We start from the raw sequence: 16,023 nt of genomic DNA, 5'->3' as shown, positions 1-16,023 counted from the left end.
AGTTTTTTATTTGCATTTCAAATCATACCAAGAAAAAAAAAATGTATTCAATGTATGAGTTGAATCACCTCTATTCAAGCATGCTACACCTCATAATGTAGCACCAAAGTTACTTAAAGTAGACAATGAAAGGAAAGATAACTATATGAAGCATATAGTGCCAATGAAAGGGACAAAGGAATCATATTAAGCATAGAGGATGCAATTGCTAGAGAATACTCGCTTTAACTACCCACGTGCCAAGAAAATTATCAAAGATGATGCTATTTCAAGAAGATGGTATAAACAAAAAGATAAAGCAAAAGGAAAGAAACTTGGATATTAGTCATTAAGGAGCAGAGAGGAAATTGAGTATTGCCCCCGTCAATTAGCCATTAAAGTATCGCTTGTCAGTTGCCATGCACAAGCAGAATTAATTAATAGAGTTGACATGAAAATAGCTAGTTTCTAAGACTTATTTGCGGATAAGATAGAAAATAGGTGTAAATGCAGAAATTCCTTTGTTTACAAACTACAAAAATGACATTTCTATAAAAACCAACAACACAAAACCAAAAGTTAATATGGAATATAAAATCCATGTTACACATATCTTAGTTGTCTTTCTCCATGGATGTAGTACCATGCCAACATACAGCATTATAAGATGCATTTGATTTGTAATGATCTTACAAATAAAGTACCAAAGTTTTTGACCCATATACTTCTCCTCTAGACTTCAACTTTGCATGAATTGATAAGCAGATAGGATGAGTGATATATTCAATTACAAACTAATCACAAACCTGTCTTGGAAATTCTTCCCCCAAAGAAGCTCAAGCATGATGTTGCATCCATATGCCGTTTAGAATATGTAGAAGGCTATAATGCAAACTTCATTTGACTTCATAATGTGTAAAACATGTCCGTCAATCCTAGAACCTACTCCTATAGTTCCAATGTCTCTCCAACCAGCTCTCTAATAAATACTTATCCTCCAACATTTAACAATCATGTCTACATGGTGAAATCTTCAAATTTAGAGGTTTATAACTACATTTTGGGTTGGAATTGGTTCAGGCCATGTCGGGTTTCATGCAGCCACCGGGTGGGGACTAGAAAAACTTTCGGGCTTCGCACCAAGCCTAGGCCCAAAAAAATTTTCCAGAGTTAGGATTAAGCTAACCAATCGGCCCAAAGAGCTGACCTAAGCCCAAACTCAACACCTCAGGAATCCAGGCCCTCCCAGGACTCAAAGCAGCAAACAAGAGCAGGCAAGGGCCAGTTTGCTGATGTTGGTAGTGGTGGCACTACCAAGGAGCCCGTGGGAGCGTCAAAAACCAGAGAGGAGGGAAAAAGAGGGGGCAATATCGATGGCAACAGCAGACAAGGAGGTAGTGGGAGCGGCAAAAGCAGAGGGAGGGGAGGGAGGGGAGAGGAGGTCGGGGTGGTGACAGCAGTATGGACAAGGTCAGGAAGCAGCAGAAATAGAGGGTGCAGAGAGAGGGGATGGGGAGGTGGGGGCTGCACCTGTGTTGATTTTAGAAACAGCAATGGAGCAGCAAGGGAGGGAAAGCAGGGAGAGGGGGGGTCAGGGCAATGTTGGCATTGGCTGCACCAAGCTGCCATGGAAGCAACAGAAGCAGAGGGAGGCAAGGGGAGGAGGGGCAGGGAAGGACAGCAGCATGAGGAATGATGCTAGGTATAGGGTTTGAGGATAGGTGGAGGGTGATGTGAGCGATGAAGAAAGGAGTGCAGAAGAGGGAGAAGAAGCAAAGAGCAATGTGGGGGTTGGGCTACGAGTCAAGCATCAGACCAGGCTTGGGCAAGGATGAAATTTATTTGGGCACTAGAACATGACCCAAACCCTCTCGCGTGATGCCTAATGCCCAACCAAAAGTTGGCCTGGCACAAAAAGTCTCAGGCGGCCCAAGCCCATTTCCAACCCTAACTGTATGTTGTATAATTTATCCAAAAACAATTGCAAGAAAGCAATAAAAGAACTGTCATGGTTAAAACTAACAGTTCAAATACCACAGGATTAAGGACAACGTTTATTACCAAAAACAAATATAACCAATATAGCATGCTTGGTAGTCCATATAACTAGAGAACAGTTTAAAAAAATCAGTATGTATGACTAAAAAAATCATAGAAACAAAAAGAAATAATCTCTGCAAAAAAATCATAGAAACAAAAAGAAGTAACCTCTGCAACAACCGCCGGTTTGGTTCTGGGAATGTCTCAGATATTGCGGAATGCATGGCATTAATGCGAGCTTCCTGCTGTTCAAGTCCTTATCAAGCATAGCATCAAAGTAGCAAATGATTAGTTCCAACTTCAAACCAGCCATAAAGGGCAGATAAGAAAATGCCTTTCTGCTTTGCTAGGAGCCTGACTTTCCAGCTTTTAGCTGAGAAATACCTCTTTAGGAAACAGAATAATCAACATTTCTAAATACTTACAGTAGGACTACAACCAGACAGTATATATATGAAAAAGAAACAAATAGTAGCCAGGACAAAAAGTAACGAAAGGGCCTTGTAAGCAATCTCCATTGCTATCAGGAAAGAAATGTTCAGGAATTTTTTTTCAAAAGTAGCAAACATGGTGTAATCATGATGGTGACAAGAGCAATAGATAACAGTTAGCTGCAACAAGTGATAAGAATAGCTGCTCCATGCTGAGAATCAAAGTTATGAAATATTGGTTCATGATTTCTTCCCAATTATCCACAAAGTGGTGTTCAAAAGTCAAAATATTCTGCTCGGTAAATGTCTGAAGTTCAAAATGACAACAGAATGTATAGACTATAGACAACTCATTCAAAAACTGGCAATGTGTACATTAGATTTATCCAAAAATATGCCAAGTTACTTACTATAGGCTTCCAGCAATGCAGTACAGCAGGATGCAGGAACCGGAGATGATGGTAGCTCCCGAAGAACATGCTACAAGACAGTCTCTTGAAAGTCAATCTTTATACAGGTAGGCATCTTAAATATACAATGTAATCAGGAAAAAGCCATTCATCAATATAAAAGTACCTTTACACAGTCACCAACAACATGGGCATCCTCATCTGCTGCAAATTCAGTCCTCCCTGATGAAAAATTAAACTAACATTTAGATCTGAAATTAAAGCAAGTCAAGATATTTGCACAGCAGTTGCATTCATGCAAATGCATTGAGTAAATCAATTGTGATTGAATGCCACAATAGTACTGATGGACTGAGAACTGAAACCATATAAAAATTTCAACAGACCATCATAAACTGGGAATCTAGAGGAATTGTGTAACCTTGCTCATACTCTTGAACTCTTCGATCAACTTCTTCAACATCAGCTGACTGTCGCAAGATTCCCTCAACTTTTGTTCCTGTCAGATATTATTCATGACGAGGATTAGTGTAGGTTTGATAGTCAAAATGCAAAATTGATCAAAAAATATGACTACAGGTCTACTTCAGCATATAAGTGAGGGACGTAATTGACAGGAAGTGGGAACCGAATAGATAGGTAACTTAAAGAAACTTGCAGGATTTGTACTACTCAACAATTTTTCTAGCAATGAACAAACAAACTAGAAAATAAATATATGAGGGGTATATGCATAGTAGAAGCAGCATAAATAGAAAGTACAATGCAATGTTAAGTGATCTCCTGATTTTTTCTCACTTGACTTATCAGCGGAGTTCAAGTTAACAAGGTTTGGCTGAAATCTGCATAGTTGCAGATAGGTCGCCAGACATACACCACAAATACATCAGGAACTCTGCCTCATATATTACTTCATACCAACAACCACTAAACCATCCCAAACCAGACAGTTCATGGCGTACCAAACCGGACCGGTCAATTCATTTCCAGAACCACACCAGATTTTTTCATAAAAAACCCTCCAGAAGTACCAATCCTCCCCCTCTTTCCCTCTCTCTCAATTCTCCTCTCCTAATCTTCCTCTTACCTCTCCCCTCTCTCACAATGCTCTGCAATGACGATGGCTCCACGATGACAATGCCAGCTAGGGTTAGGATGCCATCACCACTACCAACAAAGTATGCCTCTCCCCCTCTCTCCCTCCCTCTCCTCCACCCCGTTCTGGTACATTTTGGCTTGATACGGTACGTACAGGTGCCATACTAAATTGGTCATCGGGTGATACAACCTCGGGTACCGATTCAGCGAACCGTATTTTGTACATTGAAAACTCCAAATATCATGAAAACTGTGTGTGGTACTGAGCTGCATAGAAAGTTAAAACCTTGCAAAATGAAATTAAATTGAAAGGCACAAAGAAAGCTTGCTCAGTTTTCAGATAAATGAAACGACATTACTTCCATGACTGTGGTTTGTGTCAACTAAAAATGACATTTTATTGCCTCGTTTCTAGTTGTATTGTCCATGGTAAGCATCAAGTATTCAAGAATGTGGGACAACATGAACATTTAACAAGCAAGACAAGAGGTTTTACCATGACTTTCGTATCACAATTATAACCATAGCTATCAAGCCTTGTCCCAAATGTTTCTTCAGATCCTCAAAATCAGACCAAGAAAATGTGATATACAAATAAACAAAAAATATACATGTGTGTCTTTGGGGAGCATTATGATCACAACGATATCAGCAGTGCTGCATATGGCTGTAACATGATTAATACACCCTAGGACTACATTTAAATAGGGAAAAAATGACCACAATATCACCATCTAAATGATGGAAAGGAAATATGATTACTCTGAATGCAATTATTTCACCCCTCAAAGACAAAAAAGCCTTTTAGCTCTTGCTACTAGATATGCATGAAACCAGGGGTGGTGTACTGGTCATTTCAGCTTCCCACGGATCAAGGTTTATGATACAAGTTTTAGTACCTATACCAGTACCCAAGTACAATGTCCATATGTTCTGCTTGTTGGTACCAATATTCGATATGGGAGGCTTACCAAGTATTGGCATTCTACAGGTCCACATCAATATGCCTGGTATGGTCTGGTACTGCAAACTATGCTCCAAATATATTTACACAATTTCTGTACACGTGCCTCCTATGCTTATGCATCTCTACCCATAGTTCTTAGAACTAAGTGCCATGGAGATCAGAAGCAATCTACCAGCTATCCAACCTTAAAGACTACCCTGACAAGTATATGGGAAAACTATGGACAGCATAGCAAGTACCATCGTCAAAGATTTACCATACGACTATAGCAAATACTAGTTCATAATAGATAATATGGTTCATGGCATTCATCAGAAGCACCAGATATGAGAGTATATCCAAAATAATGTAGGCTAATTAGAAACCTACCATGCTTCTCTAGAAAGCACAAAGCCTTTTCTAAGAAGGAAGGTCCTCCATCAATGTCTTCAAGTGCAAGCAAAATTGGTCTACCAACAACCAATGACTTGATTGGATGCTTATCTCTCCCTGTGTAACATACAGCACTCATAGTGAAAATTCACAATCAGGAAAAGGCACGCTTCTGAGAAAATCAGACTCATTTTATATTAAGCTATTGATTGCATGATCTTGTAGTTGAAAAGCACGAACAGTGTCGCATAGATCCTTCATATGTGTCAGCACTGTCATTACGAAATATTCCATTGTGTCCCATCACAAGGGCAGCATTAGGAGCTTGTGCAAGAGCATGTTCTAGTGCTGTTTTCCATTCAAATAAATCTTCTGATGTCTCTGCCTGGTATCCACACAAACAAGAAAATTTATGGCCCAAAATATTACAAATGAATGATGCACGACAAACAAGAAAAGCAAGAATTTCAGTGCAATTGCTCTGAAAGAGGATCTGGCAATAGAACAGATGAAACACCTTAAGGGTGAATGCACGCCCATCGCGTCCATCAGGAAACAAAACAGTCAGCAATTTTTTATCTTCCCTAACCACCACACTGTGAATAAGAATTAAACAAGCATTTTTTCCAATGTAGTATTAATGCTAATATCCATAAACAGAAGCAAAACAGTTTTCAAATGATACAGAATAACATGTACCTCCCAGAATTATTTAGGTCAATACCCCCTAAAGTAAGATTCACTTCACCACCTCTCTCTGGTAGTGCATTCTGCAATATAACCAAATATCCCTCATGAATTCTCCCATGCCCGTTTAAATTTCGAGAATGGAGTTTTTGAAAACATGGTTAAACAACATGAAATTATCAAAGATTGGACAAACCACAAAATGGACAAAAAAAATGAAATACAGAATAGGAAATTCTAATTTGTTGTGGTAAATGGCCACCAGTGTTCTCTCAGAGGATTCAGAATAAACAATGTACACCAGATTGCCAGCAAAATATATTAATTTATACATCACATTTGCTACTGAATTTGGTTTCACAGCTACAACCAGAAGAGAGAGGAGAGAGACCGAAAGCAAGTTCAAGAACAAGGTGCAAAAACTTTTGGACAGGAAGGTTATACTTCCAAACAGAAATATTGAACAGTGCCACAGTTTTAGGAATTAAATAGTAATAAAAGACAAATATGTAACATGGCGCAAACAAAACAACATTTACACCAAAATTTGGTTTTCTTGTTTGTACATAATTTATGTTAAGAAACATTTTAAGTTATATTAATCTAGGCATGTGGAGTTATCTGAATATCAGTTTCAGGGTCGCACTCAATGTTGCAAATTTCTTCATAGCCTCTTCCAACATCTACCAAATAAAAGAAAGAAGACAAGAAATCCAATTAATAAAAAGGGAGGGCCAGTGCTACCTCAACTTTGGCATCCAACTTTGAAAAGACATGTTAGGCATGTGTCAGTGACTCAAGTTTCAAGCAATCAGTGAATTGTTTGACTATCCAATAAAGGAAAAAGGCATTCACTTTACGTCTTTACTGTTTTTATTTCATCAATTTTTATTGAAGAGATGTTAATCGTCATATTTTTAGGAAGCTCAGTCCTGTAAGATTTCATACTAGTGAAAGAAGACATCTGGGCAATGCATATGGTAATATTGGTCAACCCTCGACAATTAGCAATTCGAGATGCTAACATATATTCATCACATATTAACATCGTGACTTCATTTTTTTCCACGTTACATCTTCTAGACCATGAGCAATACTCATTATTGTTTGGATAAATTGAGAATGATTACTTTAGAGAGGACCACAATTTAACTATCAATAATTACTTTGCAAGCCATAATCAAGTTTCTTGTATTAAAGTAATCCGATCAAATTGTTCCATAAACATAAAATACTAGCATAAAATACTGACAGGATCATTTTTAAAGAAAACCAAAGACGTGCGCGTGAGAATGAACCAACGCTTCTTCCATGATTTCCAACCAATTCCTGCAAAGCAGCGACATAAGCATTAACATCACAATCATACAAATAAAGCAGCGGGGAGGATGGAAAACAGAGAATAAATAATCAACACTATATAAAAAAATATGCCAAGTATTGAATGATAGCAACAGGAAAGCAGCTTAAATGGGAGCCAGTTGAGAAGCATTTTTGGGTGCATAAGAGAGAAAGCATCCAGACAAAATTTAAGAGAAAAAAGAGAACAACTACAAAATGTTGGTATGGGTCGATATTAAGTTCTATAAAGTAATAGAAATTCCATATGTCATGTTTGTATGCATATCTTTTCAAGAGAACTCTTCAGTTATTTTCCTAAAAAAATATAAGGGATGCCAAAGATAACAATAGAAATTGTTAAGATAAATCAATGTCACTCTTAATTTAGTATCAAAGGAATCAAAGTTTAAATCGACAATGTCAATAGTTTTACCAGCCAAGGCTGGTTTGTCCATTTTAACGCTCAAAACCTATCCTAATGCTCATGTGCAAAGCATTCAATTGCCACCTAGGAATTTCAGCAACATTGATTAAAGCATAATGTAAGTGTTCTTCAAAGTAGTGGTGTAATTGCACCACCTAATTTAGCCTAAAGTTCTGGCACCCAGCATTTGAACATGGATATTAGTACGGCACTTAGACATGGCTCCTTAAGGAGAAATTCTTAGATATTAAAAGGATTGATGCTTAGACACACATGCATTGCGACACATGAACCCAAGTCCAAGTAACATCACTAAAGGGTTTTGCAGAATATTCCCATTCTTAGCACTCCAAAAATCTTCAGTTAATGAAATTTGAACTTAGTAAGTTCCGTGATATTTGATCAAGCAACTACATAAAAGTGACATGGTTATATGCACTTGTATTAGCTGATTTAAGCGCTTCGACACAACAAAAATTGGTTGATCAGATATGCAAAGTAGGTGACCACCAGATCTTTGTCTGCAAATGTTTTCAAAGAGTGAGGTCCTCTCAAGAAAATAATCCAGTGAAAAGAAATTTAGAACATGTACAGTTTGTAGAGATGCCTACATCATGTCTCCCTTCAGGGGCCATTTTCAAAATTATTTGTCCTTTTTGCCCACATGCCATACCTTATCTTATCAAAAAGAGCATGGCATATTTCATACATTTTAAAAAATCCAAAAAAGAGGAGTCCTATATTCTACTTGATTTAGATATTTATTTCAAATATTTCTGAAATAAGCATTTTTAGGTTCTGTATGGTACTATTTTCTCCGATTTCACATCCTAAGCATTTCAATAGATTTTTTTTGCTTTTTTTTGTATATTTTGCCTTTACAGGCCATACTTAAACCAATATGATTGTAACCATACTTTATGCTCACAAATTTTTAGAACATCAAATGGCGGTTGAATTGGATGTCCACAATTGTATTGTAATTGCCCCTGAGGAGCTGTGAGGATGCTGCAGTGTCTGCCAACCTTTAACATTATAACTTGTGAGCACAGCGCTCTCAAAGAATCTCATGCATGCAAGAAAGGGAAAAAAAGATTATACTCACTCCTATCTTTCTAGATATTCTTTAGTTGCAACAGTATGTCTTATTTTCAGGGCAAACAACATGGACGATTTTGTGGCTAATATTGATGGCAACATATTAAATCAAAACAGCACAAATATGCCAGAAAGTAAAAGAAGCATATGCATGTACGCATCCATGTACCTGTAAAATTAAATCGTGCATATAAAGGACTGCCAAACAGTTGGGAGGAACTCATATAAGAATGTTGAAGAAACAGGGGGAAAAAAAATGTAACCTTTAGATGAGATGAAGAGTGGTCCACTCTTAAACACCTGTGAAGGAAGTTGGAAGTCAGATAAACAATACATATACATTTCAATAAATTTATTAAAAAAGGAAATTTATTAAAAAAAATGGAAAAGCCGGGGGAGGGACCATCAAAACACATCATATTTTAGCTTATTCAAGAAAATCCTCCTTATTGTTAGGACTATACTTAAGTTTCAATTTAACAAACCTGAACAAATTTTAAACAGTTCCAACAGTGTCTTGCCAGGTACATAATTATGTGCTGCATATGTGCCTGGTATGCTTGGATAACCAGCAAGGAACCGCCGGGGCACAAAATAATTGCACAATTGGCGCGGAATGGAACACAATTAAGTCACATTACACATGCCAGTTAGACATGGTTGCAGTAGAGAATAAGAAGTCAGCAACAAGAAATCGAAGGTGCACAAGGCAATAGCTGAAAGAGACAATTAATACATGGAGCACATCTCTTTATGGACCATATGGTTCAACAGAAACCAGGATCTTTTCTCCTTTTTTATTCGAGAAGATGAAGTGAAGCATTTCAGCAAGTTGAAAGATCAATTTATACTGGTCTGAATAGTGGCTCCTGAGACTATGGAGATTGGAGAATGGAGACAGTGTCATCCCTACATGAAAGAGGACGGTGCAAATAGTAATCTGATACATAATAGGACCTTTATCGTCCATTTATGTGATTAGCAACTCCGGATACACCTGACACTCATGTACATACCCATTAATAACTGAATGGATGATTTGCAAACAGATGAAGTCCATACATACAATAAACTCCTTAAAATCTGCAGCAGATCAAACAAGTAGGGTTTTCAACAAAGTCAAATACGATCAACAGTATGAGACAATTAGGACTGTTCCTCCCTCAATAAGCATATGGATTTTTCCTCTCAAGATGTATAAATTAAAGTCAGAAAATGAAAGCAATTCCCTTGTGATATCTGAGATGTATAGTTAACATTAATTTATGATGGGCAAACATAGACCAACCATTGGTCCACAATTGAAAACATGTTGACATGTGTGTGACAAACTAACATTGTTGATTATATGTTTAGATAACCCAGCATGCACTTTGGCATCAAGGAGTAGCTAACAGAGTCATGCCGCAAGATGTATATCTGGTGGCTTATATGTCCTTAGCTTTAATATACAGCACGAATAGACATAAGATCAAAAAATACAAAAATAGGACAAATGAATTTTCTGACTGTAGGGACAGGGGAGTGGGATACAGAGTGGCTATAGAATAGAGCTAAGGAGGGGACCAAGGTAATCACATACAGAGTACAGGGTGGAATCAGATTCAAGCAAATTAGGCCTGCTCTACTGGCCCAGACCACCTGACCTGATCTTGGGATACAATGTTCATTGGACAGATGGCACGAGTGTCAGGTCACCAAGTGTCTAAAAGAGTCTAACACATGAACCAGACATGCATGTTTCTTATATATGTAAGTGTAATTATGTAATGATGTATTCATATAATGAATAATAAGCTAGACACATACTCCTTAAGTTCATAAAATTGGATAAAATGGTTGCTAATTGTTATGTTAGGCTTGATAACTTTCATACAGAAGTGCCAAAATAGACAAGTAATAATGATGTCATTTTAATCTGATGCTATGAAGTGTCATTGTCATGAAATGTCCCAAATGTATTTGATGAGTCAAAAAACCCAATATTTGTAGTGTCTAGGGAACACTGTTGAGTAGGCCTATGCAGAGTTTTAAGAATAAAAATATACAGATTGTGGTTTACTCACATATCATGTAGACAAGCCTTAGTTGCATGATGAATCCCCTGTTTGTGGATTTCAAAGCATGTGAGATCAGAACAAATTAAGATCTAACGAAGCCACTGTGAGTTCCAACTGAAAGACCCAGAACTTCATTTCGAACAGGATATCACATCCGTGGAAAAAATCACACCTGACACCACCCCCATGTGTCTCCTCCTCTCCCTCCCATCCGTGCCCTAGGTATCTCCAGCCAAAACTCTGCCTCCTCCAGCTAGAGGGATCCTCTATCCCATTCAAGCCGAATCCCTCCCTCCCATGTCTAGTTTGGCTCCAACCAAGTCCCACCTCCACCAGCTGCCAGCCATGAATTCCAACATGATATACTCAGACCTTTTTCCTTCAAGCTGGATCTCACCCACTGCGGTGGGCACCAATGACCCCACCTATAGGATGCACAAGCTCCCCACCCACCGCCTCCTCACCATCATCCTTGTTCATGGTGGCGGCAACAGCAACGAAAATTACCACATGAAGGTGAATGGCCAGGGCGAAGGTTCAGATGATGGCCCTCTATGCTCCCCGAATCTTTCATCTAACCCATAAGCTCAACCACCATATCAACCATAAGACCATTGAGTATCTCCTTTGCCACACCGAGCCTTCCATCATTGTTACCATCAGCTTCAATGTTGCCACCTATCCTACCACTTTCATCCTCTTCTCCTCCATCATCTCACCTCCCTTCTCCTCCCCCTCCCCACTGCCATGATCATCGGCACCCTCAATCACCCCTCCACCGACTCTAGCTGGTTTCTTCGTTGTCAAGGGGATGTAGTTCTATACTCCCATGGGAGAATTAGGCTTCTTCATTGCCATGGACAATAGGATGGAGTACCAAGTTGAGTGGAATCCAACCCGAATGGAAGAGGAAAAGGTCTTTGATTGGACATACCTTGAGATCCAGAAATAAGTGATGTGTCATGTAGCTAAGACTTCTCTATATGATGCATTATAAATGGCAGCTTATAAATTTTTTATCCAGGCCTTTTATACCATCAAGTCAAGCCTAAAACCTAGGGCCCTTTTAAAATTTAGACTAGGCCCACATTGGCAAAAAAGTATCTAGGCCTAGATAAACTCAGTCCTACACCAGATGATACATATATAATATATTAATAATAAAATGTATAATATCTGTTTTGTTTAAAAATCAAGAACCATTCCATCTATTATCTAAAGTATTAGAACCTCAATAATTTGTCCATCTCCACCCACCTAACTCCCTCATGCCCAACTCTCTCTCCTCCCACATCCAACACACAAAGAACCACCATAGGCATGCTGCATCCTATCCTCCCCCATTCCTCTCTCCCTCACCCATGACAAGCAAGATCAATGTCAAGGTGCTGAGTCACCCTCACCTGATGTGGTGTGCTATCCCCCTCATCCTCTCTCTTCCCCCTCTACAACAGATGATATGCATGCCACTAAATAGAGTTGGTGCTCACTCACTCGGCCCTCATGTCGAACCACAATTATTTGCAGGAACTCCCCACTCTACTCTCCCTCAATCCATGTCCTAGAGCAAGATTGGCTCAAGACAAGTCAGTCTCAAGACTCAGGTATAGTGGCTAAGTTAGGCTCAACTTGAATCACAGTTCGAGGCCAAGCCAAGTGAGGCTAAAACCAGCCTGATGGCACTTGAAACTAAGCTTAGGCCCAAATTGAACCTAATCTAGCCCTAGTGAATGCTTAAAGCCAGATGAAATTAAATCCATTAATAGATTCATGCCCATATTGTCATTTAGGTGGAAATGGGCCAATCTAGCCCAAATGGCCCAAAAACTTGGTCTGAAAAGCCCCAGATCAAGTTCACCAACTAGGACCAAGAATTAGAGCCCGGCCAAAAAAATTTAAGCCATGTTGTGGGTTTAGAATTTTGAAAAAAATTTAAGTTGGCCCCATTTCAAGCCAAAGCCCAAGGCCATCCCAACCTAGCAAGTAGCCAAATCTAGTTGTGCTCCAACCAAGCCTTTTTGAGCCTATTCACATCAAGCCTGAGCTCAAGCCTCGATTTTTCAACAACAAATCAGGACTAGGCAGACCTTACCTAGGTTTTCCCAAGGTCATATTGTTTACACCTCTAGGCATATCCTCATAGGAAAGGTATATGGGAGGATCATGTGAACTTTACAAGTTTTAGGCATGTAAACAAATAATGATACCACATGCATACTGACAAATTTTCCAAGAAAGGCAAAACTGACAATCTTGAACACTTGAATTGAACTATTTCCAAAGTGCACACATATAGAAAAGGAATAGATCTAAATCACCATGAGCTAAATTTGAGTTCATGTTGATTGATGGAAAAGGCATATGGGACACAAAGATTGCAAATTGAACAATTCATATGGCACACTACACTATATTGCCTAAAATTTAAAATCAAATGCTTAAATGTTACTTATCTATCCATCAACTGAATGCAAGACATATGGTTCAGGTAGAGCTAATAGTCCAAAACACATGGTGGAGCTATATCATGAAGTTTAAATACAAAGGGCTACATCAATAGTTATTAGTTTATGAAAAAACAACAACTTAAATGCTCTGGCAGGCACTTAAATTTCTATGCAATGTGGAGTTGTTTGAGTAGTGCTTATTTAAGAGAATTCTTTTGTTTAAACTTTTTAATCATTTTTGTGGTTGTTTGATACTCTAGATTGCTTTTTAAAAAAATCTTGCAACATGAATTGAATCCTTGGGGTCCGCAGCTTAATTTTGATCTCAATCTGCAAGTCATACATAGTGTTCAACATGTTGTCCATCCATTACCCAATGCATAATTATATTTCAACTGCACTTAGTCTTGTTTACATTGAGATATCAGATAAACGAAAATATGTGCAACAGTAATATTAACAAAACAAAATATAAGTTGTCGTAAATGACCTTTTGCTTAATTTACACCAAACGCCATGGCCTCCAATTCCACAACCTCATTGATGAAGAAAGCAACCCCCCACACACACGCACTCACAAAAAAAAAAGTTTATTGGTAAACATTGCACACTCTTTCAATCCCTCTCTGTGCTCCATGCACTTTTTCACTTTGCATTCTCTTCACTTTAAATTTGGTCATCTTACTTTCAATCTTCTTCTGATCTTCCCTTTTTTTTTTTTAAATCTATCAATTTCTAGTTGGTCTCTTCTTTCTTTTTCCTGTTCTTTAAAGCTCCGCACGCTCTTCACTTTTAGTTTTGTCATCTTCCTTTCAATTTTCTTCTAGACTAGAGCATCTTAGGGGTCGGGTCAGGTTTTTGCCTAGCCTAATCTCAATATCAAGAGCCTTGAAGCTGGCCCAAGCCCAGCCTAGTCGGGCTATAGGTTGAGCTTTCTCAACTTAAGCCCAGCCTAACTCTCAAAAAGAGAGCCCTTTCTCGTGGCCCTTTTGCTGAGGAAGTGGATCAACCTGACTATTTTCTTCTTTCAAATCAAGTGTATATCTACTTGCTTCTTAAGTTGGTTCTGATGACTCTGAAGTGGAGAAGGCAAGTCATTATGCTTGGATGCATCAACGTTTCATTGTTTTGACTAAGCAAGATGATTAACTGGAGTCCTTACTTCACAGCACATCGCAATTGCACAGCTACAGACGACATAGCATTGGTCCATCTGCAGCTTTGCAATTACACCTTATTCCAGCTTATCAAGAAGCAACACACATTATACAATAATAATCTATAGATACGCAGGGAACTTAATAACCACATCACCAAACTCCACATTCTCCCAAATTACAAAAAAGCAAGAGAAGTTCAGCATTTTTTTTTTTTGGCTGAAAAATGAAGAAAATTTTTACCGAAGTTTTAATGTCCCACAAAGCCAAAACATGATTAACTGAATAGCAGAATGCATGAAGCACAGCAGCAATATCTTCTTCCTATACTAGTAATCATTAAGCAAACATCACAAAGATCCCATTTTTAAAATCATTCACCACGAAAAGAAACAAAATAGAATCGCATTTCTAAAATCATTCACCACTAAAACAAGTAAAATAGGAGTGCAAACCGCCATACCGCGTTCGACGCTACGGCTCGATGGCGCTCGAACGGCGGCGCCGAGGCAGGAGAAGACGACATCTCGCCCCAATCCCAGCAAACAACACTGGAAGCATCAGATCAGAACCACCACCACCCCGATCTCCACCAAATCCTCAGATTCTGGCACGAAATTAAACTAAAAACCAGAGAGGAAAAAAAATGTGGGAACAAGACAATCTGAAAACCACCACGGCCACCAACACCAGAACTCATCTGCGGAACCGCGACGGATCGGGCCACAGTAAGGGTATATGAAGTGCGATTCCCGCGCGACACAATGCCAACGACTTGGGGATTTCAGCGCTTCCTAAGAGAAGTCCGTTAGGGTTTCCGTCTCCCTGCTGGGGCGAAAGGAAGGCAAGGGACCGGATCGAGACGGGATAACGATGAGGGATAGAAACGCCTTCCCCTCCCTCCCTCCCTCCCTCCCTCCCTCCCTTCCTCTCTACCCGTCGCTGTAAATAGTAATGCACGCCACAGAGCTACCGAATCTCCAGCCTTATTATCGAACTCTTGAAATGGTCGAGCTTTTTTCCTCTCTAGGAGAGAGAGAAAGAGAGAGGGGGGGGGAGAGTTTAGGGGGGAACATTGGGTGGGTGGTGAAAATGGTAAAAGGATTAATTAAAGAGGACTGGCATTGAATTGGGAGGTGGATTAGGGGGGGTGCGGGTGACCGCGGTGGAGAAGGGAGTGGGAGACACCGCCACTCCCTCTACGGGCTACGGCTCTATTTCTTTCTGGCTCTTTGTTTATGGCTTTCAAAATTAAAATATTCTTCTACACAGTGTGGCACTCGTCTTTTAAACTTAAAAGCTGACGTGCCACCTCAGAGCAAGACCCCCATATCTCCTTGTACGGTAGCTATAAGATTTTATGCTGGGAGTAGGAACACTTACGCTTGTTTGACCATATTTTCTACCGGAAGAGGAGCTGTATAATTTTTTTTCTATAAAAAATAAAAGAATAAATAATAAAACATTTGAGATTTATATGTATTATACTTATATTTACATCCACTTAAATTA

At 39.0% G+C, this 16,023-nt stretch overlaps 1 protein-coding gene across 5 annotated transcripts in view; it reads right to left on the bottom strand.

Annotated features, from left to right (window-relative positions):
• LOC105057598 (rho GTPase-activating protein 7) overlaps positions 1-15,695 on the bottom strand; it is a 44,265-nt gene extending 28,570 nt beyond the window's left edge. The window contains exons 1-11 of one of the 5 annotated variants that reach the window (XM_019854850.3): positions 14,975-15,695; positions 9,017-9,147; positions 7,237-7,313; positions 5,997-6,067; positions 5,815-5,893; positions 5,538-5,682; positions 5,295-5,414; positions 3,282-3,359; positions 3,027-3,082; positions 2,861-2,930; positions 2,188-2,275 (exon numbers count right to left, since the gene is read on the bottom strand). In XM_019854850.3, the coding sequence (XP_019710409.1) occupies positions 2,188-2,275; positions 2,861-2,930; positions 3,027-3,082; positions 3,282-3,359; positions 5,295-5,414; positions 5,538-5,682; positions 5,815-5,893; positions 5,997-6,067; positions 7,237-7,313; positions 9,017-9,071 (839 nt within the window). In that variant the 5' untranslated portion in view covers positions 9,072-9,147; positions 14,975-15,695. Of the gene's footprint in view, positions 1-2,187; positions 2,276-2,860; positions 2,931-3,026; positions 3,083-3,281; positions 3,360-5,294; positions 5,415-5,537; positions 5,683-5,814; positions 5,894-5,996; positions 6,068-7,236; positions 7,314-9,016; positions 9,148-10,913; positions 11,824-14,974 lie in introns of those variants that run through there. The other 4 variants (XM_010940245.4, XM_010940246.4, XM_073248874.1 and 1 more) reach the window with 4 other exon arrangements.
• Between the last annotated feature and the right edge of the window lie 328 nt (positions 15,696-16,023).

This window comes from Elaeis guineensis, chromosome 14, assembly GCF_000442705.2.
Source record: "Elaeis guineensis isolate ETL-2024a chromosome 14, EG11, whole genome shotgun sequence".
In the NCBI taxonomy this organism is placed as follows: domain Eukaryota; kingdom Viridiplantae; phylum Streptophyta; class Magnoliopsida; order Arecales; family Arecaceae; genus Elaeis; species Elaeis guineensis.
Note: the sequence above shows the minus strand (reverse complement) of the source record. Positions and strands in the feature narration are given on the sequence as shown.